This window comes from Vespa velutina, chromosome 7, assembly GCF_912470025.1.
Source record: "Vespa velutina chromosome 7, iVesVel2.1, whole genome shotgun sequence".
In the NCBI taxonomy this organism is placed as follows: Eukaryota; Metazoa; Arthropoda; class Insecta; order Hymenoptera; family Vespidae; genus Vespa; species Vespa velutina.
Window position 1 is genome coordinate 2,808,672 of NC_062194.1, and position 27,307 is coordinate 2,835,978.

The 27,307-nt window shown below is 31.2% G+C and overlaps 4 protein-coding genes and 1 long non-coding RNA gene across 17 annotated transcripts in view; 2 read left to right on the forward strand and 3 right to left on the reverse strand.

The window, feature by feature from the left end:
- Positions 1-3,323, reverse strand: part of LOC124950581 (cell wall integrity and stress response component 4-like) — a 108,638-nt gene extending 105,315 nt beyond the window's left edge. Inside the window, exons 1-2 of the mRNA XM_047497506.1 lie at positions 3,165-3,323; positions 2,104-2,207 (exon numbers count right to left, since the gene is read on the reverse strand). The gene's annotated coding sequence lies outside the window, so the exon portion shown is untranslated. The remainder of the gene's footprint in view (positions 1-2,103; positions 2,208-3,164) is intronic.
- A 795-nt stretch (positions 3,324-4,118) lies between these two features.
- Positions 4,119-7,510, reverse strand: LOC124950585. Its single transcript, XR_007101402.1, has 3 exons — positions 7,110-7,510; positions 5,362-6,645; positions 4,119-4,963 (listed from the first exon to the last, which is right to left on the reverse strand). It is a non-coding gene; the product is annotated as an uncharacterized LOC124950585 (long non-coding RNA).
- LOC124950583 (COMM domain-containing protein 7-like) lies at positions 7,090-8,837 on the forward strand. 6 transcript variants are annotated; one of them, XM_047497514.1, is made up of 3 exons: positions 7,090-7,179; positions 8,176-8,227; positions 8,533-8,837. In XM_047497514.1, exons 2-3 carry the CDS (start codon positions 8,179-8,181, stop codon positions 8,706-8,708), a joined length of 225 nt encoding a protein of 74 aa, XP_047353470.1. In that variant the 5' UTR covers positions 7,090-7,179; positions 8,176-8,178; the 3' UTR covers positions 8,709-8,837. The 6 variants fall into 6 exon arrangements, with proteins under 6 accessions (XP_047353470.1, XP_047353471.1, XP_047353469.1 ...); XM_047497515.1 differs by having other exon boundaries at positions 7,149-7,216; XM_047497513.1 differs by lacking the exon at positions 7,090-7,179 and adding an exon at positions 7,259-7,497.
- On the reverse strand, positions 7,866-15,013 carry LOC124950579 (dual serine/threonine and tyrosine protein kinase-like). Of its 8 annotated transcripts, none has more exons than XM_047497501.1 (6): positions 13,180-14,024; positions 12,762-12,906; positions 10,227-12,656; positions 9,875-10,150; positions 9,007-9,194; positions 7,866-8,669 (listed from the first exon to the last, which is right to left on the reverse strand). In XM_047497501.1, the coding sequence occupies exons 2-5, from the start codon at positions 12,883-12,885 to the stop codon at positions 9,136-9,138; spliced, it is 2,889 nt and encodes a 962-aa protein (XP_047353457.1). In that variant the 5' UTR covers positions 12,886-12,906; positions 13,180-14,024; the 3' UTR covers positions 7,866-8,669; positions 9,007-9,135. The 8 variants fall into 8 exon arrangements, with proteins under 8 accessions (XP_047353457.1, XP_047353458.1, XP_047353459.1 ...); XM_047497502.1 differs by having other exon boundaries at positions 9,897-10,150; positions 13,180-14,023; XM_047497503.1 differs by having other exon boundaries at positions 10,007-10,150; positions 13,180-14,022.
- A 264-nt stretch (positions 15,014-15,277) lies between these two features.
- Positions 15,278-16,534, forward strand: LOC124950582 (histone deacetylase complex subunit SAP18). Its single transcript, XM_047497509.1, has 4 exons — positions 15,278-15,469; positions 15,680-15,786; positions 15,946-16,140; positions 16,302-16,534. The coding sequence occupies exons 1-4, from the start codon at positions 15,398-15,400 to the stop codon at positions 16,393-16,395; spliced, it is 468 nt and encodes a 155-aa protein (XP_047353465.1). The 5' UTR covers positions 15,278-15,397; the 3' UTR covers positions 16,396-16,534.
- Positions 16,535-27,307: the final 10,773 nt, after the last annotated feature.

Below are 27,307 nucleotides of genomic sequence, written 5' to 3' on the forward strand. Positions count from 1 at the left end.
AGAGAGAGAGAGAGAGAGTGAGAGAAAAAGAAAGAGAAACAAAGTGAGACAAATTTTGATGAAATTCACGCGCTGTGGTACATACGAGAGATATCGAAATACGGCGCGATATTTAAATAGAGAACGTCGACGAGTGCACGAGTTATCGTTTCCGATAAAATAGTTATTTCCATAGAAATCGTTTGTTATGTCTCGTCGAGAAAGCACGAAGAAAATCGATGTCATCGATATATATATATATTACGATATATATATATATATCGTAATATATATACACACACACACACACATATATATATATATATATATATATATATATATATATAATATAGATATATATTAAAAAAATAAAAAAATAAAAAAAAAATAAAAATAAAAAAGTTATGAATTTAAAAGGTATCACATTCTGCTTTTTGTCGGGGCACTTTACGAAAGGCGAAAGTGAAATTACATTTTGTCGCATGAATAAAGAGAGTTGAGAGAAAGAGAGAGAGAGAGAGAGAGAGAGAGAGAGAGAGAGAGAGAGAGAACGAGAGTGAGAGAGAAAGAAAGAGAGATAGAAATCTCTGAGGTTGTCTATCTTCTTTCCTTTCAACCGAAGAAAATTCTAGCAGAACGTATTTATTTCAGGGGCATACAATTTTTCATCTCTTATCGTAGTGACACCTCCTATGGAAGGAACGCCGGTACGCTTTCTTAAAATGGTTACGTTTAAGGGTATTATTTCCACTTTGCCGCGGACATGTACCTACATTTATATTTATTATGCCTCTGGCCCGTGCACGGTATGTCCGACGAATCTCTCTCTCTCTCTCTCTCTCTGTCTCTGTCTCTCTCTGTCTCTCTCTGTCTCTCTCTTTAGCGCGTCTAGACAAAGTATTCGCACTTTTTAAAAAATATCTACGTTATGGACCAACCGTACTCGAATCCAAAAGAGTAAAATTATAAAATGGAGAGAAAAATGGAGAAAGAGCTTGAGAGAGAGAAAGAGAGAGAGAGAGAGAGAGAGAAAGAGAACGAAAAAAAAAAACAAGTGCGTCATTTCATAAATATTTTTTCTTGTCCCTTTTTCTTATTTCCCTTCTCGAGAATGAAATTCTTATCTGATGGATTTTTCCAAAAAAGACAAAAAAATATATGGTTAAATATATATACCTATCTACACGTCGTATATCAATCAATGATAGAAAGATAAAAATAATCGAATTGTTCTTAAACGTTTTTCATACTCGAATAAAAGAACGTCATCGTTTTGATCGATTTATTTATCTTTTTTTTTTTTTTTTTTTTTTTTTTAATGGGGCTATATCAAAGTTAATACTTTTTATTAAGAAAAAGTCGTGTTAAAAGTAAAAAGTACGAAGTAGAACGAAGATGAGAGAAAAATATATATATATATATATATGTGTGTGTATGTGTGTGTGGGTGTGTATGGCAAGGGAATCGAAGGTTAGAATCTCTCTCTCTCTCTCTCTCTCTCTCTCTCTCTCTCTCTCTCTCTCTTCCCCTCTCTCTTTCCCTCTCTCTTTTAAAGATTCTTATCATCCCTTAACTAACCTTTACCACGAATAGACTATAGTCGATACTCTTGTCAGGTCTCTCTTTTCTAATTTATAACGTCTTAACGGCAAAGAAACAAACCTTTCCTTCGCAAATTTACTTCCTGCGGCAATAAGTCACTTGTGGTTGGGCGCCAATACAACGTAGCGTATATATATACACGTATATATAAATGGGCATACATACATAGATACATACGTATATATATATATATATACATACATACATATACAGTTAACTGCTATCACAGAGGAACAGTATGCGTTTTATTAGTTTCCAACGGTTTCCGAAACACCCTCGTCCTTTTAGCTTCCTTTTTTTCCTTCTTTTTTCCCCTTTCCCTTTCTCACTCTTTCAATCTCTCTCTTTCCCTCTCCCTCTCTCTCTCTCTCTCTCTCTCTCTCTCTTTCTCTCTCTCTCATTCTCTTTTCTTTTTTATTTTTATTTTTACCTTTTTTCTCTTCTTCTTTCTCCTACTTCGTTTCTACATCGAGCGTACTTACGAGAACTTCCAAAAGATTTATCGAAAATAGCGTTACTTACTTGAGCTCCGTTGTTTAAAGTTCCCGCCATGAAGGAATCCGTAACCTCTCGAACAATGTTCATTTCTTTTTCTTATTTCTTATTTCTCTTTCTTTGACTTAACCCTATCGTGAAAGAACAAAATATAAATGTATTTATCGATGAAATTTTTATTTAATCGTAATAAAACTGATCGATATCATTGTTAATATTCGATGATCGATGTAGTGATAAAAAAAAAAAAATATATAAAAAAAAGAAAGGAGAGAAAAGAAAAGAATTAAAAAATAATTAGTACGACGTTTGCAAAAGCACAAATTCTATCGTAATTGTAACGTCTTTCGTTCGCTTTCGCTAACGACGATTTCAAAGGCAATGACATCGCTAAACTAGTTACTTTACATGCTTCGTTTACAACGACCTCTCGCGTAATCACATACGAATAGAGTTAGAATTTCGAATATTTAGCTCGTGTAAATATTAATTGTTTGTAATTATGTTACATTTATTCCCTTCGGAGTGTCCAACTGTATTACGGTTGATAATTCGAACGATAGAGATACGAGGCGTAAAATTAATGCGGTAAATTGATCGGTAGACCGAGCAAATTGTATTCTTTCGAGTTAACCGATTTTCCTCATCGTGAACATTATTATTTCATACCTCTGACACAATTTATGCGAGATTAATTTAAAGGAAGTTAACCGGGGAAATCGTCTATGAATTTATGCATTAAATCATTATCGAATTTGATCAACGTAGTAGACGCGGGGTCAACCAATCAGAGGGTTACACTGGGAATACACTTATCTACTCACTCTATGTATTTCATCTAAAACTAATAAAAATAAATTGCGCAAATATTATTTTTCAATATTAATTAACATTGACGATAGATCAAATTGCAAAATAAAAACACGTTTATTACGTCGATCTGTCTCGTATTTTTTTTTTCCTTTTTTTAATTTTCTTTTTTTTTCTGTTTTCTTTTTACAAACGTTTCAATTTTTTTATAATTTTTTTTTTTTCTATCAATTCTTTTTTATCCCGTCATGACATTAAGAGAAACTAATTTTACACACCCTCAGTGATTCTCCATTCATTTTGATATCTTAAAAAAAATTATTAAAAATTGTCAACGTTTCTGCAATTTCTTTGACATTTGATTGTAAGACAAACTGGTATCTTGCCCTGGTAACTTGAACTTTCATTATGTCGAACTAAACTATATTATCTATTATCTGAAATCAATACAGAATATTATAAATTTCTAATGAAGTTCATTAAAATTTAAATAGATTGCATATATTTGTTCATCTTGTATATTGGATAATTGAGAAGACCAGATAATAATACATTAAATATTAATACAAAATAAAACACTTTTCTTTATCTTTTAACAACGAATATATATTACAGTACTTGCCATTTTTTTTTCTATCTAATATTACTAACTTTGATCAGGGCATCAATTAAAAATTATATCGCAGTGAATATGGATCTGAGTATATAATTTTTTAAACATGAAATTATGCCCTATTAGTACTTGCTGGTCATATGAAAAAGCAATACGCAGTGCACAGGTATAATGTCAGAATATAAAAATCTATGCGTAAGGACTGGAGGCTAGTCATGTGAGCCACAAGATAACCGAATGAGGGAATTTATATAATAGCGAAGCTGCCAAACCCCTATTATTCTTTTAGATGTACAACTCTACTATTTTTGGTACTCGAATAGATTCTTCGTTCTTATTCCTGCATAGGTAAAATATTAGCATCTCTTTTTCAAAACAAATTTGTCAATCTTGTCCATAGCGAAGAGTTTCTTCTCCATTGATGTATTTCCAAATTTTGATATATAGTCTATCTATTGGGCATGACGGATAGAAGATCACACATTAACTTCACTGTCTTCAGAGATAGAAAAAACTAGCCCACCAACATATCGGTTGACTTAAAGTATATTAGCTGGTCAGATTTCGATGATAATTTATCTGACATCTTGTACATCGAATAGGACCAGACCATCTAAAAAAATTTTATTCTTTTGTATATTGGATAATTAATATGCAAATAATAATACAAAATATAAGTATTAATACAAAATATAAAATCTTTATTTATTTTTCAACAATGAATATACATTACAGAGAAGGAGCTTGCCATTTTTTCTTTTTAATATCAATATTTATTTATTTATTATAACAGATGAAAAGTAACATTTTCAACGACAAGAGATGTTTCTTCAATCAATTTGATCAATCAATTTGAAAAATATCATTGAATAATAATAAAGCTAAATAAACAAAATGGTATATAAAAGAGATACACTTTACAAGATAAATAAATTTATATATTTGTCAGATTAATACTGTATTGAGAAAATATTATTCATAGAAATATCAAATTAGGTGAATGTAAAAACAATGGATTATCTTCTACGCACATCTTATCCATTTAAATAGGAAACTTACATTAAGTTTTAAAATAAACTAACAGGTCAAACTACTAAAATTATTAAAAACTTCTATATTTGCGCAAACAGATTTGAACAAATACTTAATTGTTAAACAGGATTTGTATGAAACAAATTAGGTTTAACAATTCTAAAAGTTCTACGTTAAAGAAGTGAAGAACAATAGCACCTCTTTGATTATAAGTTTTTGTTAGTGTAGGTTTTTCTAATTTGTTCGTGGAATTTTCTTGTAGTTAGAATTTGCTGAGTCGTTACAAGAACTTTTCGTACTTTTTGTTTAATAGATTCAAGCAATGAAAGAATTGCTCCAAGCAGTGGCTATTTAGAATGTTTCTCACGTTAACATTACTCCAATAATTTCCAACAGTCATCATCAAAATGTGACAGGTATTCTGATCTGATACTTTAAACGTATAAATTTAAGAACTTAGAATATTTATATAAGACGATATAAAATTATAATTTTTATTTATTATTACAAAAGAATGAGATTATAAAATAGAGAAAGAAAGAGAGAGAGAGAGAGAGAGAAAGAAACAAGGGAAAAGAGACAAATAAAATTTAATAAAAATTTTTTCATATTCTTTTGTTTCTCTTCTTTATAAGAATAAAATTCTTATCAGATATAACTTGTCGAGAAAGTATATATATATATATATATATATTTCCTTTCTCAACTTCTTTTTTCCTTTCTCCTTCTTTCTTATTTCGTCTTTTTCTTTTTTTTTTTTTTTTTTCATTAATATATCAAACGTAGATAAGCGTTACTTGATATTCAAAATCGCGCCATGAAAAACTAACCTCTTTAATGATGTTCGATTCTTTTCGTGGGCTTTATTGAAAAAGAAGAAAATGTAAATGTATTTTCAATGGTACTTTCCTTGCGTCGTTCCTAGTATCGTATATATACATATATATATATATTGGCAATCGATATCGTAATAAAATTAGATTGTAATTAGTTCGAGTTTAGAACTACGAATTCAATCGCACGTAACGTCGTTCAATTACTACCGACAATTTCGAAGGAAATGGCGTCCGATCGGACTACTACCATGCTTCTACAAGACGGAATATGCATAAATCAAATTAAAAGTAACAATGCCACAAGATAGATGAGGGTCATTTTCTAATTTTTCCATCGACTTTATAAAATATTAGGTAAATGGTAATTAAAATATATATATATATATGTATACATATTTATACATACTTTGTAAATAAATATGTATATACATACATATATATAATCCTTTAATGCATAGAACAAATACAAAAGTAAATTGAACGATTGTTACTTTGAATAGTATATAATATTGTATTTTTATGTTATTTCTTTGAAAAGAATCGCATATATACGTCTCGAATTCTCGTACACTATTTTACACATTCGCAATAGTAAATACGATAATACGAAACGTTATCTTTTATGTATGTACATTTTCATTTAGAAAAAGCTTCTTTCTATTATTCGTACCAAGACAAATTGGACTTCGTTAAAATTGTAATTTAATTCCGTTAGCCTTTTAAAGTTTTTCATCACCCCTAGTTTTATAATGGTTTACGTCAACGATGACTAGTCCAAATATAATTCTTGAATGATTTTGATGCACAAATTTAATGTTTAAATTAAAAATCGTACAATTGTTTCAACTTTATAAAGCTAATAACTTTCATCCTTTTTAATATTGAATAATTTAATTCTACTTGTAAATGTAAGAACATATAAAGTTTAAGACGTTGCAAGAAAATATAGAATAAGCAAAACAAGTAATTCAATGACTATGATAAATTTCGAATTAGGTATATTTATAATATAATTTATAATATGATATCAATATATCATATTTCAATCAGTAAAGATGTCAGCTCTCTTTTTTATACAAGTAAGCTAGAATAATTAAATATTTTTCAACAAAACAGAAGTTTTATCGTCGCTTTTACCAATAAGTGACGTAACAAATACTGAAACAATGTGTCGATAATACTAGATTTTTGTTTCATCAAACAAAATGTCGGTATAATGGAATCCTATCGTATCGGGCATGTAAATGGTCAGTAACAATGAATTTCTGCTTTATCGATCTGAAAATAATACTTGATTGGTATTCTATCAATCGATAAAAGAAAATTTCTATTTTATCCTTATGCTGGTATTATAGTAAATTCCAGTTTTAAAACTGATTAAAAGAAATAGATTCTAGTTTTATAAATACATCGGATAGAGAAAATAAATGCTTTATTAATCCAATAAGAATGTGGAGCAAAATACACATCCCATATATCGACATGTTGGAAACAATCGAGTCCTATCTCAATGATTAAGTGTTTTTGTAATTCTGTTTTAAAGCATCAATTTAAATAAAAGAATTTTTTTTACCATCAGTTGATAAAGTAAATGTCGTTAAAAAAAAGCAATTTTCAACCTTACCGAATAAGGATATAACAGAATTTGTTTGCCATCAGTCGGTAACGAAGGAATCTACTTTAAAAGGGATAGGTATAACCGTACAGGAGGCTGCATTAATTATATAAAAGATTGTTCTTACCAGTTAGGGGGCAGGGCCAATTTTGTAAGGTCATGGTCAACTTTATAGAGGAGCCGGACTAAGCTGACAGGTGGTGTGTCTAACTTTGAGGGCATGTGGTTAACTTTGTAAGGGAGGACTACTTTTTTAAGAGCAGGACTAACTTTGTTGGTGGGACTACTTTTTTGGAGAGTGACTAACTTTGTTTGGTAGGGGGAGGGGGGAAGGCTACTTTTTTAGGGCGAGGCTCACTTTGAAATGGGCGAAGTTAACTAAAGGGTTTCACATACGCTTCACAAATTCGACGATTCATCTGACTATAACTATTATCTTAAAAATCCGATCATGTCGAAGATAAAAGATACTTTATAATATTTGATAAGGAAAATATGATATATGATAAGAAAAAGTGAGATAAAAAAATTTTATATATAAAAGATAGAGTATTCTATTAAAATTATTATTTTTTACAAAATATTTTACAGAACCTTGTTTCTTTTTGTCGTATATTTATATATTAGTTATTACATGTACCGATTATATTTATTATTCTTTATGTATTTATATCGTAAAATAAATGCGCATTAGCTTTGTGCGCGTCATATTTAACATGTATCATTGAAACGCATGTCACCACCACTATCAAAGAAAGGTGTACATAAATAAAAGAAATTGAAAAGTGTGAGTTTCACAGCTACTAAACTACCTGCTTTAATCCACACTAATCTGATTGTTACGCGTGTATATATATATATATATATATATATATATATATATATATATATATATATATATGTACTGTGACAAATAATATTTAATGTCACATTTTTAGAGCTTGAGATACTATTTTGAAAGGACGACACATCTCTTCGAATTTAATTTATTAATTATTTATTTTCTTAATTAGTAATTAATTATATTTATTATGTTAATAGTATATATCTGGAATGTCATCGTATACTGATCCAACAATAGTGAATTGTTCCTAATTTGTCTCTTATAAATAAGTTCCATTTTTATTTGTTCCTTAATGACTATTTTTATATGTGTAGAACTATTAAGTTAGAAAAATTAATATTTATTACAGAAAATGGAAAAAACGATCAGTAAAATACTTGATGTGTCTTGGAGATTCGGTGGTAAGAATAACTAACCTCAAACACAGTAGATGATAATAATTTATAAAAATCGTTAATATAATATAATATTGACATTATAAATGTAACAACAACATTTTAATGCTTAATTGATTAATTGCATTTTTGGTTATGTTTATATAAAATTATATTTAATATAAACAGGTTACTTGAAAGAAGTATAAAAAAATATAGTTTTTAAATAATAGTGCTTGCTATCAGAAATTAATATAATTAGTAAAATGTTTAAATAATAAATACTGATATTATATTATTTGTTTTATAATATTACATTAATTTTTTTTCAGTAACCGCAGCAAATAGTGATTCGGACAAAGTTGGCAAATCTTTTTTGCAGCTAAAATTATGTCTCGATGAAGGTAACAGAATAAAAGATCACTTCATCGAGATGAGTATCCCTGAATTTTATAAATTTTTGCATGATCTAGAGAAAGCAAAGATTAATCTCGACTTATTAGTTTGAATATCTTAATTATATATAAAAGTAATATAAATGTTATATCATGAACATACAATTAATGTTAATTATAATATATAAGTAACATGTTATCTTTTGTTGAAATCAACGTTAAAATATATTGAAGTAATATTTTGTTGTTTTTTTTTTTTTTTTTTTTTTTTTATTTAATAAATAACAATAGATGATCTATCTTTTATTTACAATATCGTAGGTCTCCAATTTATATTTAAAAATATTTTTATATTTATTTATTAGTTATATATTATTTTATATAACATTAAGAAAAATTAGTTTTACATACCTTTAGATTTCTTCATTTATTTCAACATTTTATAAAACTATATTAAGAATCATACTATTGAAGTATAACTTTAATATTTTATTTGATTTTATGATAAATTAGTGTCTTCTCTTCAGTGTATTAAAAGTTTTAACTTTTTAAATTCCATTGCGTTGATACAACCTCTTGGATTCTGCATAATTTGTTATCTGAAATTAATACAGAATATTAATAAATTTTTAATGAAATTCATTAAAACTTAAATAGTTCGTGTATATTTTGTGATCTTACATATTGAATAATTAAAAGGCCAAATGATAATATACAAATATTAATACAAAATAGGAAAATCTTTATTTATTTTTCAACAACGAATATACATTACAAAAAGAGAGAGAGAGAGAGAGAGAGAGAGAGAGCTTCTTTTTTCTACTCGATATCAATATTCATTTATTATAGCAGATATTCATTTATTATAGTAAATAACATATTTAAAGGCAGGAGATGTTTACGATAATCAGTCAATTTAAAAAATATTGAATAATAATAATAAAGCTAAATAAACAAAATGGTACATAAAAGAGATGTATTTTGCATCTGACATGATAAATAAATTTATTAATTATATTTGCCAGATTAATACTGTATCAAGAAAATACTATTTATAGAAATATCAAATTAATGAATGCAAAAACAATGGATTATTTTTTAAGTACATCTCATGCATTTAAATGGGAAACTACCATCAAGTTTTAAAATAAACTAACAGGTCAAACTATTAAAATTATTTAAAACTCCCGCATTTGCACATACAGATTTGAACAAAAACTTGTTTGAAAAATATTTGTCATGTGAAAGACAGGAGGTTTTACTGTTCTAAAATTCCTACGTTTAACAGTAGGAGGACTAACAATGGCGCCCCTTTGATTATAAGGTTCTGCTAGTGCCAGTGCAGGATTTTCTGATTCGGATGTGGAATTTTCTTGTAGCCTGTATTCGCTGAGTTGTTGTAAGGACTTGCCTCTTTCTGCTCTTTGTTGAATAGATTCAAGCACTGGAAGAATTGCTCCAAGTAGTGGCCGTTTAGAAGGTTCTCCAGCCCAACATTGTTCCATTAATTTCCAACACTCATCATCAAAATGTGGCAGACGTTCTGGTCTAATGCCTTTCAAACAAAATAGATAAATTTCAAGATCTTTAGAATATAAAAACATAAGAAGATATAAAATCATAATATTTACCTTTCTTTACGCTTGTCCATAATTGTTCTTTATTATGAAACTGTTCATAGGTATATGGCACTCTGACATGTCCAGCACATATGTGCCAGAAAAGAATGCCAAAAGCATATACATCGACGCTACTATCATAATGTCCAGATAAAAGTTCTGGAGCCATATGAACAGGTGTTCCTACAATACTTCCTGACATCATAGCTTCGGTGATACAAAATCCAAGGTCAGTCAGTTTTGCCCTATTTTCAGTATCAAGGAGGACATTATTCAATTTAATGTCTCTATGAACAAGTCCTTGAGAATGAAGATAACGTATCCCTTCTAAGACATCAATTGCAATTTGCAAACGTTCTAACCATGACAATCCAGCTCGTATTCCACAATATAGATCTCTACTTAAACGGTCTGTAATTAATAGAACTGCAGTTCCTAATCCATATCCACTTCCATAAGTTTGATCTATAACTGAACCTCTTAATTTCACAATTCTTTTATGATCTGGTATCGATCTGGTGTAATAGAATTCCATTGCTAAATCGTTCCAATGTCTTTCATCAGGTGGAATAACAGATTTAACTGCACAAGGTCCTGGAGCTCCTCCCCAACCATCGCATGCAAACACTACACCATATTGACCACGACCAATTTCTTTACCATAATGCGGTATACCGAAACGAACAGCATCAGTCATTGACGTGGATTCTAAGGCTAATCTAGCTAATCTTGGTGCATGACACTTTCTAATGGCTATCCTTTGTTCCTCAGTTCTTTCTAACTTTCCAGAATAATGATTTTCAAGGGACTTTAGGGCCGATTGAAATGCATCATGAGACAATTTTAATTTATCTCTGAATTGCATTGAAATTGTTTTTGATAATCTTGCTGCAGATAATGAATTTAAAACGTCAATAGTAACCTTTTTCCTCCAAGATTCATCCAAGGTTGGAGTAGGAGTCCATGGCAAAGGAAGAGATTTAAAAAGTTGCCGTAATCTTTCAAGAAAAGAATGCACAAGAGACGGCGAAGAATTATGAAGTTCTACATTATAAGCTGCAGAAAGTATTTGTTTCAAAGCATCACTAGCTAGTAAAGAAGATTCATGATCATAACTTTTTTCTAAACTCAATAAGCACCGTTGTAAAGTGCCTATAAATGTTTCTCTCAAACATTTCACAGAGTTTACCAATTGCTTTGCTACTTTTTCACGCAAACGTCCAAGTACAAGTCTTTGCACTTCTGAGGTGGCTGCTTGTACTGTCACTGACCATTCTGCTCTTTCATTATTATCAAAAGGAAAGTTTTGATATTGTTGTGAATCTCCATTTGACAAATATATATCATTTTTCATTTCTTGTATGATATTTTCTATTAATTCCATTAATTCTTCTTGTTTATCGTTAACAATTTTCATCAGATTAGCATACAATTCATTTTCCTTTTGTTGAGCATATTGTATTCTCCTTGGAGTAATCTGAATTTGACGTGCCATATCAAAAGCACTTAAGATAAATTTACGTAAACTGGTTGTATGTACTTCATTTAAATAATTACTTGCATTAACAAGATAACTTTGAAGACAACCTTTAATAAAATATAAAATTCTATCCATTTTCTTGGATGAGTTTATAATATTGCTAGAGCTAACATATTGACCACCAACTAACCATGTTAATTGATCAACTTCAACAGATTCTTCCATTCCAAGATATCCTAAATTAGTTAATTGATCTAGCCATGTTAATCCAAGAGAATTTATTTTATCAAAGTCAACATCATCTTTATCTTTAGATAGATTAGAATCACATGGAGGTATTGTACTTTGAAGTCTATGTTGTTCCGATTCTGTCAATCCTGCATTAATGGTATCTAATGAAATATTTACAAGCGACGATATAAATAATACAGGATTATAAGGATATGTTTCTTTCAGATCTCTTAATTCTTCTAGCTGTTGTTCCGATAAAGGTTGATCGCCCAAGGCATAAAGAAATATTGGTAAAATTCCAAGGGTTCCTTTTGCAAGAATTTTAACTGCTCCATTATTTGGAACTACAAAAATTTGAACGCCATCCTTTAATATATTTGAATCGAGTTTGACTTCAAGCACTGTTGGACAAACAATATCTTCATTTCCAGATTTAGTCAAATCTTCTATAGGAATTGTGCTCCATGGTTTTTCATTCGCTTGCAATTTTACCACAACTTCATATTCAAGACCCAATGTAAGATTGGCATGATTCGTATGACCATGACTAAATTTGATCCACCTCCATAAGCCATTAGACGCTGGTAATACTTCAGTAGAAAATAAATTATTTATTAAAGCTGCTTTAGATTTATTGTCTTGACCGAATACAACTATAGCTGGAGAATTTTCCAAAATATGTACAATTCTGTTTAAAGTTAATGGCGATAATAATTGTTCAATGATATTTTCTGAAACATTAATAGAGAATTAGATATAACATAAAAAAAGAAATATACACACACACACACATATATATATATATAAACACACACAAACGTATAAGTGATATTTACCTCCAGGGAAAAAATTTTCTAAATTAATGGCTTCAAGCACATGTTGAGTCTCTTCTAAAATGTGCCTTAATTGATTACGATTACGTTGGTATCTTCTGAATTCGTGTGATAATTTGCTTACCATTTTTAAACCTTTCCTTTTAATCTATAAAATTATTCCAACTTATAGATTATAGTCTTCAAAATATTCACGAATAATAATATCACACTGTTATTTCTAAGTATTTAAATATAAAAATGATGAACTAATCATATATATAGATATATATCAAATTAAGTCTCATTTTTTTATCTTTCTTTTTCCTTTTTTTTTTTTTTTTTTTTTTTTTTTTTTTTTTTTTTTTTTTTTTCAAAACATCACATTAATAGACTAACATTGAATTTGAATAAATTATCTTTATTTCACGAACGAACATACTTATTATTTGAAAGTTTACAGGAAAGCATCGAATGATTAATTAAAGGCATCTTATCACAGTAATGCGGTTTTAGAATGTAAAACATACGCATTTCTTAACTACACAATTTAATAATATTTGATATAACTCTTTTCATATTATATTTCACTTTAGCTGATAACATAAAAGATATTTTATTTGTTTATTCACACAATCTTTTTTCTTCTTTTTTTTTTTTTCTTTTTTTTACTCTACGCATGTGAGAAGATGAGTAGAAAAGAGACAGACAGAGAGACAGAGAGAGTGAGAGAGAGAGAGAGAGAGAGAAAACGTGGTACCGTCGGCACGACTATAAATCAGAATTTCTATTTTTCCAACCGACATAGAAATTATTCATGAGATTATATCCTGTGACAATTGAGTTACTCATATAACCTATTTATAAATACACTTTTTTCTCGTTGTCAGATAAAAATTTACTTATATATATATATATATATATATATATATATATAATACGTAGTATCACGTAAACGTTTTCATCAGCTTTGACAGTCGGTTTAATAAGTTACCCGAGGAGGAGGAGGAGGAGAGGGAGGAGGAGAAGAAGAAGAAGAAGGTGGTAGAAGAGATAGAGGAGAAGAAGAAAAAGGTGAAAAGAAATGAAGAAAAGTTGGTACCACGCGTTGTCGTTTGTTTAAAAACAATAAGACTAAAAGTTCGGAATAAGATAACCGATCAACGCATATTGGTCGACTGCAATGATTCGACAATGTTCGGTTTTCTTCGACTGTTTCCGACAGTAAAAGAACACGCGCGGTCGTTTTAATTAATCACAGAATTTGTGAGGATTCACAAGTACGTTTTGTAATCATATTGTACCAACGCGCCAATATATAATCATCCTATAAAGAAAATAGAAAGAATTGAAAGATAAAATTGTATGCGCCATTTACTTAGACCTTGATATATATATATATATATATATACATATGTCTGTGTGTATATGTGTATGTATCTTTCTCTGTTCTAACATTATATTTTAATATCGATGAAGCAAGAAGAGTACACGTACATAGGAAAGTAATGATTGGACAAACAACAAATATTTTTTCTTTCTTTCTTTTCCTTTTTTTTTTTTCCATTGTAAGATAAAATTTATAAAACGAATTCTCCGAGGGCGGTCTGTGACGTTTAATGATGCGCTTGAAATCATACATTCGCGCTTCTTTATGATAATTTTATTCGAAGAAAGTAGACACAACCCTCGTCAACCCCTCTATGATGAACACTTAATAAATGATAAAGCACGATATCGAAGACGTTTCTTTTCTCAGCCAAACGAATGCTTAATATAAACTTAAAACAAGAAAGATGTTATTACCTTATCACAGTTTTATTTTCAACTAACTTATTAATTGCTTGATCTTTGATATTTAATGATCTTATTTGTTAGATTATGAGAGTACATTAACCTACATAATTTATATATATGTATATATATGTAATAAATACTTAACCTATAGTACCGATCATATCGATGCCAATTTTTCTTTCGTTTGTAAGATACACGTCTTTCCTGTTGTTTATTTATTTATTGTTTTTTTTTCTTCTTTACCGTCCTGGGACAACTTAAGGATACATCCGCAATGCAATAAATAATCTTTTTAACATAATATTTTCCAATGTGGATTCTTAAAATGTAAAACTTTGCTTGAAACGTTCGAACACGATACGATACTAATAATAATTTATATTAAATTATTTCTTCACCTTTTATAAATTATATACATTAATATTATATTATTAATATTGCATTAATATTATTTTATAATGTTTATGTTTCAAAAACGGTTGACCTTTTGACCGATGTCTAAAACATTTTTACTCGGTATAGGATGTTTTATGCACGCTAGTATAAATATTGAATATTCTCTCTTTTTCTTTTTTTTTTTTTTTTTTTTTTTTAACATCCTGTATAAATAATCAATGAAAATCAACAAATGACTTGTTAAAAAAGTAAAGTTTGAAAAGACCAATCACGTGGTACTTTGACATTAGAGAAAATACGAGACGATTTTTGATTCGTTCCCAAGAATTTACTGAATGTGCCATTTCTGCCATCTTTAATAACTTCAGTGAACTACGATTTATTTGTTGCCGCGTTTTTAGGAAACGTTTTATTGCATTTTAACAATTGTCATTAAGCATTTCTAATTATAAAATTATTCGATAAAAATGACATCGGCATTGGAATCTATGGTTGTCGATGAAAAGCAGCTTCCTGAAAAGCCAGTAGATAGGGAAAAGGTAAATAATAAATATATCATTGAAAACATGTATTTATATATATATATATGTTTATGTGTGTGTATATATATATTTATATGTATATAAACAGATTTTTAAGAATATTTCATTAATAATTTTTGATAAATTTCGCAATCTATACTATATAAACGATCGTTGCAATATTGATAATAATTTGAGATTGTAAGGTTATATTGTTTTCTTTGTCAGACATGTCCTCTCTTGCTACGAGTTTTCTGTAATACTGGACGACATCACAATATTATGGAATACAGTAGAGGAAATGTACCTTCCAATGAATTGCAAATATATACATGGTAAAGTTAAAGCGATAAATATATTTTTGATTCATAATGAAATAGATATCTGATTTGTCCAAATCATTTGTATGCTTGTATGAAAACTAACTTGTATGAAAATATATGTCATATATAAATGTTTATTAATCCATTTGTTTTTTATATTTGCTTGTGAAGGATGGATGCTACTCTTCGAGAAATTACAGGCCTCGTTAAGGAAGTAAATCCAGATGCACGGAGTAAAGGAACATATTTTGATTTTTCTTTGGTAACTCCAGAATTAAGAAATTCTGGTTATAGAATGAGAGAAATTGGTGTTACATGTTCAGGACAAAAAGGAGCAGATGATAATAAAACATTAGCACAAGCACGGTGGGTATATTGACTAATTGATTACATATAATTGTAATATAATATTTTTAATAGTATGTTTAATAGTAATTCTTTGTTACTGCAGTAAGATATCAAAGATATGAATAGAATTTTGATATTTATTTTATATACAATGTAATTACTATAGATGATTATTATAGGTTTACTATAGGTGATTATTTGGATATATCTATAACACCACCTAATAGAATGATGCAACCTGCTATCAGACGTGGTGGTCTTCGTCAGTATTAATTCCATATGAATTTTCTTTGATCTCTATAAATCTGTGTAAATGGCTATAATGAAAAATTGGAAATAAAGCGACTTTGGAAAATGTATATTTCTAAGAACTATAAGTTATGTTTTGTAATAATAAATGACATAATTGAAAGAAGCTAAAATATTATTTATATAATATTTGTGTATTTTAATGAAATCATTAAAACAAAATATTTATTTTCTAATACCTAACTATTTATCTATTTTACTTAAATACTTATAGTTAAATATCTATTATCTAATATGCTTAATACTTATTATTTGTTATTCATGTCGAAGATTATTCTAGAAAGATATACCAATAAAGTGTGTACCAATGAAGTCAATTTGTAGTTTCCTACAAATTTTTATAGAGAATAGCTTATTTATCGACAGTCGCAAAAATGTAGCAGGAAATATTACATTATTATATTGGTAAATGAAAATATAATGCCATATATTTGATAGAATTTTGTATAAATATAAAAATATAATGAAAAATGTTATCTTTTTTTTGTTTACAATATTTTATGTTACGTTGATAAGAAAAATTATTGAATCTGTAATACCGACTGTACTATAGAAGGTACTTCATAGAGGGCACTTCGTTTGTACCGGCACATGTAGCTTATTACACTCGAGATCTATATCCGTTAATTATTCATTCGTTTGAATTTCTTATTCGCGAGTTGCGTGAACGTGGATGATGGGAAAGATTAACTTAAGAAATTAGAAGATTTTATTAATTTATATTCACTTTAAAGGTAGGTAAACGTATGTTTAAGAGAGAATGTATTTATTACTTTTCAATATAATAATCGTTAAGTTCATCGATCATATTAAAAGATTGTAATATCGAAATATCGAAGTCATCCATCTTGTTTATTTGTGAATTATTTTTATAACGATTATCGAAGAGTTCTCGTCATTTTTCTCATTGCATTATTTTTTTGAATCAATGCAATTTCTTTTTCTACGTACGTACCATAATGACGATACCATTATTTTCGTGAGATTATTTGACGATGTACGACGTTTACTTAGCGCAATTTACATAAATACTTTTCGTTCGTTTGGCAATTCTTTAAATATAATATATTTTTTTTTATGTAAGTATATATATATTTATATCTATATATATATTTATATCTATATATATATATATATATATATATATATATATATATTTAAGTAAAATATATATATCTATATATATATTACACACACACACATACACATACACATACACATACACATACACATACACACACACATATATATATATATATATTTATATATATGTGTGTAACGGTTATTGGTGCCATATTAATTTTGACTGTTACATTAGAAAGACGTATAAAAAAATTTTATTATTACCAAGGTATGATTCTCATGTAATAGATTGTGTGCAATATAAGTTATATTTAATATAACCTAACCTTATTACAGTGTTGTATTAATATAGTATAATATGATGAAAATAGGTCGCTGTTGACGCATCGTAGCTGATTGCATATTCAGAAAGAGAAAGAAGAAAAACAAGAAAGGAAGAAAAAGAGAGAGGGGAGAGAGAGGGAGGGAGAGAAAGAGTGGTTGGAAGAGAAAGAGACAGACAGGCAGAAAATAAAAAAAAAAAAACGTCCATCATTCCGGTAAGTGTTTATTAGCGATAATGATCATTTAATTTCTTTTTTCTTTTCGTTTTTGGGGGTGGTCGTTAGAAGGCCATACGATATTTCTATACATAGGACAAAGTAAAAAGAGATGATAAATAGATCGATGATCGACGATTGATACGAAATATATTTCATACGAATTTTTATAATCGACTCTGAGAGATAATTTGATTTAAAATGATTATTTTCATGATTTCGTAAATTAATGTAAGCTTGTCGAGAAGTTTGTCGGTGTTTGCTCGACGTCGCAATTGGCTTTTCTCTCGTATTTTACAAAGGAACGAAAGTGCCTGTAAAAAAAACCGGACGATTGCCCGTTTACATCTTGTTTGCCGGGCTATCATCTACCGGTGAAATGAAAAAAAGGGGGAAACATGCACGTGGTTGACGTACGCCATGTGAAACATCTGTAACTGACGGACGGAATATTCGTATTTCTCTTTCTCTCTTTCTCTCTTTCTCTCTCTTTCTTTCTTTTTCTCTCTCTATCTCTCTCTTTTTCTTTTTCTCTCTTTCTCTCACTCCCAAGGGACACGATTTGCTCGTTTACATTTTTACTAAATACTTGCTAACGTATCTACCTACCAGAGTTACGTGTTCCTCTTTCTTTTTTATTTTTCTTCTTTTCTCTCTCTCTCTCTCTCTCTCTCTCTTTCTCTCTCTATCTTTCTTTCTTTTTTTCTTTCTTTTTCTCTCTTTCTTTTTCCTTTTTTTCTTCTGTTACGTACGAATAGTCCACAATACTCGTGAAGAATTTTTTCTCGTATACATAATTGATAATACAGTAGCCATCTTATTAACCGATTCTACGATAAAATTATTCTTGAAATTTATCTTCGGAACTACGTATGCAAATATTGTCATTCGAATTAATAATCAATATGTTTCAATAATCATTAAGCTGATTAAATATTCATAGATATAAATTGAATTGTACGAAATAATCCTTTTTTTTTCAAGTCCTATCAAAATAGAGGAAAAAAAATGAAAAAAAGAAAAAAGAGAATCGGATGTTGTCGTATGTATATATAAAAATATAGTTAACAAAAAAGTGAAATAATATTCTTCAATTATTCCGTTATAATGTTACGAGACAACATAATTTTTTTTTTTTTTTCATTTAAATATCTTAGATAATAGTCGAGAGAAAAATGATAAAATTTAAGACTTTTATCCTCATATTACTCTCAAACGAAGGGATTAAGATATGAAATTACATAGAATGGTGTTTCAGGCGAAGTACATTTTTTTAAGTAGCAAGAATAACAAAAATTGATACGATAGTTCATTAAAAAAAAAGACAGATATTTATTTCGGTTTTTGGTAATATATCAAATTTGTTACAGTTTTAGGACAATTACGTTCGTACTGATATCAAAATCATACCGAGTTTAAGTCCCTTTTTGGGGGCGTGTCTTAGAGAGATAAGGGGCGTGTTTTACTGGATTAGGAGCGGAGCTAACGGAGACGGGGCGTGGTTTAAAAAAATAGGGCGGAGTTTACTGGAGAGGTGGGGGGTAGTTAACGAAAACAAAAGCAAGATTTACTGTATGGGGGTGGTGTTAACGGTTGCGGTGGCGTGGCTTACAGTGACGGGGCGTGTCTTATAGAGTTAGGGGCGTATCTTTCTGTTTATTGGGAGGGGGTCGGTCCCCCCATTTTGATTTTGAGGTTTGTCTGTCAGTCCTTTAATCAAAATGTTTTGCAATATCCAGCAATCTTGTAAATTTATGTGTATGTCTGTATTTTTTCGCGGTAAGTGTAAAAACATCTATATGTCAGAGGGCGATTGGTAATATAGGATATCTCCAATTTGATCACATCCACTAAAAAACACTTTAATATTTAGTTTTTCTCTCCTTTTTGTGATTGTCGTTTAGCATTACTTTCTGTTGGAGGAGGGTAGGTGTGAATACGATAAGATATTTTACCATAAGATATTTTACCATAAGAATGGTGCGAGGTCCTTCCTTAAAGATCGATATTAAATTTTTATCACTATCATTGATTGATTTTTCATGAACAATTTTTATAATTTTCGAAGATATACAAAATATAACACGACCCTATGATTAGAACTGTAGTTTTCATATTGTCATGGTTTGCAAGGCAAAAGACGTTAGAAAGTTGTTAGAAGAGGGGAAAAGGTTGTGAGTTTAGCTTCTTACCGCGATCACCTGCGGCTATTTTAAAGACACTTCCACTTTAATTATACCAAACCGCTTTCGCGATATTACGATATTATGATATTACGAAGCATAAGCCGGGTTCCGGAGATTTAGGGTCGCGGAAAGTTTAAACTGTGAGCGTACACCCTCCCACTCTTTGCTCCAATTCTCCTTTACGATTTCTCCTTAACCGTTATCTAACTTCAACAATAGAGGCCGAACTTTCTACAAATGATTAAAGGTAAAACAACAAAATACAGGCGAATATGGATACAGTTCTTTTTTATAATTAGAAAAGCTTAATGATCGATTTTAAGTTTAATAATTAAAATCATTTAATCGGATGATCGATAAATATCGTTCAACATATGTACATATCAACGTGAAATGTAAACAAACAAAACGTGAATTGACTTTTTAGAAATAATTAAAATGTAAAGTAATAAAATATAATCAAATGTGGATACTGTTCCTTTCTCATAATTAGAAAAGATCAATTATAATCTATAAATATCTATATATATCTATTAGTGTCAAGGCATTAAAATACGTTGGATTTCAACGAACAATAGCTCGGACTAAAGGAGACTACTGATTTTCTAGAAATGGTCGATGGAAGTTGGAAGGTAAGATTCGCGGGTGTAATCAGTAATCAAATTTATTAGTTTCTATTGTCTCGGGGGGATGAAATTCTTTTCCGATTTTATGGCGTGGAAAGACGATATAATAAGGAGAACGCGCCGCCTCGAGCGTGGCTGCGAGTAACGAGGGAATAAGAATGGCTAGGCGAGACGGGGCTCTGGTTTTAGGGGTGGTGTAGGTTCAAGCCTTACTTTCGGGGTGCTGCGTTCTGGGCTTGCTCTTCGTGAGGGTAGCGAGAAAGAGAGAGTGAGAGAGAGAGAGAGAGAGAGAGAGAGAGAGAGAGAAGGCTAAGATTTACTGGACTCGGCTAGTGGCCGCTAACTTTGTAGAGAAGCTTTTGAGGGGTTGAAGGGACAGGGGAGGTGGACGTTTCTCGAAAACATTAAAGCGATATAACAACCGAGGATTCTCCAATTTTCTTGGATGATCGGTATACTATTATTCGAGGAAATGTTCAAGTAGAAAAATTTAAAAGAATAATTTTCCCTTCGTTAATTCAATTAAAAATATTAATACAAAGAAAAAAAAAATGTTTATATATATATATATATGTATATAATATACAATATCTAATTTTTGCGTTAATATAGTTTTATTCCAATACCTCGGAAGAGGAACAATTTCACGCTCGACTCCTTTTCGATATCGCGTTTCATTGCGGTCTTGTTCGCATCCCAAGCTCGATTCGCATTGGTGACAAAAAATCTGTTGACTCAGGAGCATTGGGGGTCGTAATAAAAATAAATATTCTCGGCGTATGCGCACCGGCCTGGGGTGGTAAAGTATGAGAGAGGCGAGAAAAAGAAGGAAAGGAGGAGGAGGAGGAGGAGGAGGTGGAGGAGGAAGAGAAGAAGAAGAAGAAGAAGAAGAAGAAGAAGAAGAAAAAGGAGAAGGAGACGGGTGAAGGGTGAGGGGAGGAAGGAGAAAGAAGGTGGTAACCCTCCACTCCTACGACATACTGTGCCCTATAACGATATATAAAGCCGACATATTTCCGAATAAATCGTTTTTTTCAAATCTCCTGCATAGAACGAGCGATAAACTTGATGTGGATGGCTCGCGCTCACGTGTATATGTGAGCGCGTGTGTAACTGAGAGAGAAGGGAGAGAGGCCTACGATACGATATTCCCAACCATTACCGTTTTCCGCTGTGTTGCACGGATTTTTATTTCAAAAATGATATTTACGAACGGCAAGGTGTTATTCTAATGTCGCTTTGAGAACGATACGCATTTACGTCATCTTATCTTTCCAAAAATTCGACTGGAATAATCGATTATCTTTGTGACGAAATAATATATTTTGTGTATATATACAAATTCCTTGTTATTTGATCAGCGATACTATTTCATCATTTTTCTTAAGATTATTAGAACTAAAATTTTCAAGATTTAAACTCCAGTCTCAGCATCCAAGAATACAAATCTTTCAGTTCGAGTTACTCTTGAAAACGACCTTCGAGATATTGCTAATGGATTCCCGGATGTACTCTAAAAGCGAGTCTTTCCTGGGTCTGGAGTCTATTTCCTTCGTACCATAACGATACAAGCAAGTACTAGTCTTATACACACACACACACACACACACACACACACACACACACACACATATATACACACATATATATATACATTACATATATGTATATATATATATGTTTTTAATTAAAACATACTTATTATTAACGATAAAATAAATAACTTTAGAATGAAACTTGATTTTGATTGGAAAATGTTTAATGCACTTAACAGCAGGATGTCTTTGGATCATTTCAAAGGGAGAAATCGAAGAACTTCTCTTTTTTGTAAAATTTTGTATTCCCCGATGTTGTATCGCGTTTGGTATTCCGAGACGGTGGCGATGATGTTTTACCGATCGGATGTTGGGCGGGGCAGCTGCCATTCTCTCCTTCTTTTCGAACCCAACGGGACTGTAATGGGCTTGCAACATCTTGCGAGGTAGTTCACACAGCCCTCGTTGCTTTCTTTCTCTTTTTCTTTTTCTTTTTCTTTTTCTTTTTTTTTTCTCGATCATCTTTCGTCATATTCGTTCGGGCCATTCTAACTGTGTGCGGCGAGGCAAAAAAAATTTTCCTATTGTTATTTCTAAGCTTTACCCGCGCATTATACCTTTTATACAAATTTATTTTTACGATTTCCGATTTAGTCCCAAAGAGATCCTCATAGTCTATTAAAACAGAATCCTATAATACTTTTTTATTTCTTTCTTTCTTTCTTTCTTTTCTTTCTTTTTTTTTCTCGAACAACAAACGCGATCACATACACGCATACCCGCAAACGTCCGGAAGGAGATGAGATATTAGGAAAATCAACAAATTCAGCAAGTTATCTGGAATGTTCGTGTTTATTGATCGTGTAAGTTTGATTTACATACGTGTAGATACACATACATATATCTATATTTAGTTGCATGGATCAGCATTGAAATATGTAGTACATAGTAATAGGAGAGTAACTCTAGGTAATTTATGCATATTTGTTATTGATTATAGTATACATACAATTCATTTGTTTATGTATATACATATATACATCGTTAATTATTATTTTGGCATAGACAGTTTACTTTCTATGGATATCTGTTTTTCGTCTTTTTTTTTTTTCTTTTCTCCTTTCTTATGTTGACATCGATCGTACAAATATTCCAAAGAATAATAATAATTGTTGAATAAATAGTTCGACGATATATATATATATGTATGATATATACGCATGTATTTTACGTGTATAGGTAAATTTTTTTTAGGGTCGTTATGTCAGTTAATTTTTCAGTCGTAGTAAGGCGAGGTGGGGGGAGGCGGCGACTTTCGAGAAATCGTATTAAAATCAGTACGTAGCTACACCCTCCGTATTCTTCTTTCCTCCTCCTTCCTCTCTTTCTCCTCCTCGTTTTCTTCTCCCTCGACGAAAGGCATTAACACTCCGTTGTTTATGAGGCGCCGCAAGAAAGCACCGACGCGAACGGTGTAAGTATATGTATATAATGTAAGGGTGTGAGGATCTCAAAACGAGACGTTACTAGAAAACAAATGACGCGAAAGGATTTTCCTGTTGCAGAGGAGAAAGCAAAAATTCAACGTCTGTTTACGCTAATACCTCATCGTTAACGAGACTTAATAACTTCTATTAAAAAATATGTATATATATTTTAAAGAACAAATGTCGTGGATCAAAAAGATATATATATATATATATATATATATATATATATATATATATATATATATATATAACTATTTGTAATATTAAATGACAAAGTAATTCCTTCTGTGTAACTTGTATCGTCGATCCTCTCATATTTAGATTAGATGACGAACATTACAATCGTTTACACATTATTTACTAATGATGGTAATAACATTGTCGAACTCATTATTCATTATATCATATTTGAAGCATTTTATATATATATATATATATATATATATATATATATATATAAAATCTATCTTTTCGTTATATTAGAGTTAGAAAATCGAAAAACTTCAATGTCACAACACAGTTGGTGAACATTGATTTCTAATAGGACACGCGATAAGAAGAATAAGAAAGCAGTCAGAGTTGCTATCGTCGACGTCGTCGTCGTCGTCGTCGTCGACGATTGAGCGAAAGAAGAAAGAAAGAGATGAAGGGTTGGAGGAAAGAGTTTGTTGGAGGGAGATGGTAGAAAAGGATGGCCGTTCTACCGGAGGTCAGGACTTTCAGGAGCGTATAATTAATTTCCCGTGTCACTCCAGCCTCCTCTCTCTTTCTCTCTCTCTCTATCTCTATCTCTCTCTCTCTCTCTCTCTCTCTCTCTTTCTGTCTCTGTCTTTCTCTTTTTTCTCCCTACCTTGTGATTCTTTCACCGCTTATACTCCCACCTTCGATCCATCCGACGCAAATCCCCGGACCAGGACGACGACGACGACGACGATGATGACTACGACGATGGCGATGGCGACGACGACGACGACGACGACGACGACGACGACGGCGACGACGACAATATTGCTGGCCATTTCGTTCGACGGTGTTCAAACGCCTCCTACGATTCTCTCGAGCTCGGGCCGAACGAACCCCTTTTCGACGGCAACCCCTCACGGAGAAAGGGGGTGACTTTGCGAACAAGCAACTGGAACCGATTCCTCCCTTCCTCTCTCTCTCTCTCTCTCTCTCTCTCTCTCTCTCTCCTCTTCCTCTTCGTCTCCTCTTACTCCTCCATCCGACGCATACCGACCCGTCAATATCAGCCTCCGTAATTAAACATAACAGATCAACATTCGACATTAGGTATATACCAAACGGTTTCCTCTTACTCACACATACATATGTACTACAGTCGTGTATATCCTTTCTATGTGAGAACGTTAGCATGTCAGTGAATATAGGTATCAGAAGCGTCTCCTAACCCCCCGACGGTTACTCGACTCGAATCGGTTAATTGGATAAATGTCCGATGAACGCCGGCTCGTCCCTCCTCCTCCACCTCCTTCCGTCTATTCTACTCCTTCTCTATCCCCTTTTGTCTCCCTCCCTTTCTCTCTCTTCCTCTCTCTCTCTCTCTCTCTCTCTCTCTCTCGCATTCCCTCTCTCAGACTCAGCCTCAACCTCACCCTTCAACTTTACCCTTACCCTCTTTCTCACCCTCTCGTCCCCCTTTCCTCATTTCCGGCCGTGTCCTTATCCCGGACTCATTGGGAAAACAATCGCTTGTTCCGCGGAGATGAATTTATCGAAGCTCTCTCGGTGTATTTTGCTTCCTCCTTCCTCCTTTCGATTCGAGTCCGATAGCGCCGAGACGATCGAAAGAATGTGGACGTACCTCTTTTGCCGGACGAGAAGAAGAAGACTCTTGTATGACTTTTCTTTCTTTCTTTTTTTCTTTCTTTCTTTCTTTCTTTCTTTCTTTCCTTTCTTTTCTTTCTTCCTTCCTCTTCCTTTCTTTCTTTCATTTTTTTTCCCTTTTTATTCTTTTTTTTTTTCCTTTATTGTACATACATTTGCATTATTCATTCTCTCGAGTTTTTCTAAGTAGAAAAATGTTTTTTCTCTGTACTTCTGGAAGAACTGTTGATAAGAGGAAGGAGCGATAAGAAAAGGAGAAACTCGACACTTTCCAATCTAAACGTTCTACGTTTGTTGAAGAAATCACACACATATACATACGCACATACACGTACATATATATATATATATATATATATATATATATATATATATCTATTTATTTCGCGACCCTCATAGTGACGCCTCGCCGAGAATATTGCATTTCCAGTTTCCACAAACCATCTCTCTTCATTTGTCTCCTTCCGACATCGACTTCGCCTTCCGGGAGCTCCATAATCCGCTTACTCCCGTAGACTCATTACATGCGGAATGTTATTGACGCTATTTATAACCTATTCTTATAAGTAATTTTCTAAAACAGAAAATTGTCCCCTCACGTTCTCGGTTCATAATCATCGTTCACTCATCGATATATATATATGTATGTATGTGTAAGTAGGATATCGATGAGTGGATATATATATATATATATGTAATATATATTACATACATACATGCATAGATATAATATATATATTTTAGGTAAAGTAATCTAAAACTGAACATTATAAAGAATAGATCCTTTACTTTCGATGATATCGACAAAATTTCTAAAGAAGAATAGATCTCATTCAAAGAGATTGATATAGTAGATGGAGAGAAAGAGTGTGTGTATGTGTGTGTGTGTGTGAGAGAGAGAGAGAGAGAGAGAGAGAGAAAAGGTTATAATTCTAATATTCCTTTAAATGTCTATTAAATATTTCTAAAAAAAAAATTATAAACAATTCTACATTCGTATGTATCTTCTTGATCATTTTAGAAAAGAAAGTATTCTTTTGAGATATAGAATATAAAGATTCAATTGTGACATTATTCGTTCTTAATTTCTATCGTTGTTATAGTATTTGTAATTGAATTTATAAAAAACTCAAGCCATAGTATATATGTCATATATATATATATATATATATATATATATATATATATATATATATATATCTAATATAAATTTATAAAGATATACGTGTAAGATCTTAATAGATTTTATCTGTTCTTAGAAAATAAGAAGAATATAACAGGGCAAAGAGTAGCAAAGAGAGACTATGTCTCTTAGTAGTCCCTTCGTAGAATTAGAACTCTTAATTAGGGTTTTCAGGCATAGATTAGGATGCGTCGCGTTCGCATACTCGCGTCGTTTCTTAGCGTTCTCCGGCGCCGGCAAATAAGGCAGTCAGATTCTAATTGCTGGCCATAAATCAGGGACAACACCTGCACAATTCCAAAATGTTTATCAGAGGACTGCTGCTACGCCATTAGAAGGACGGATAGACGAAATGACTAACTGATGAAAGTTTAACAGCGTTCCTCTCG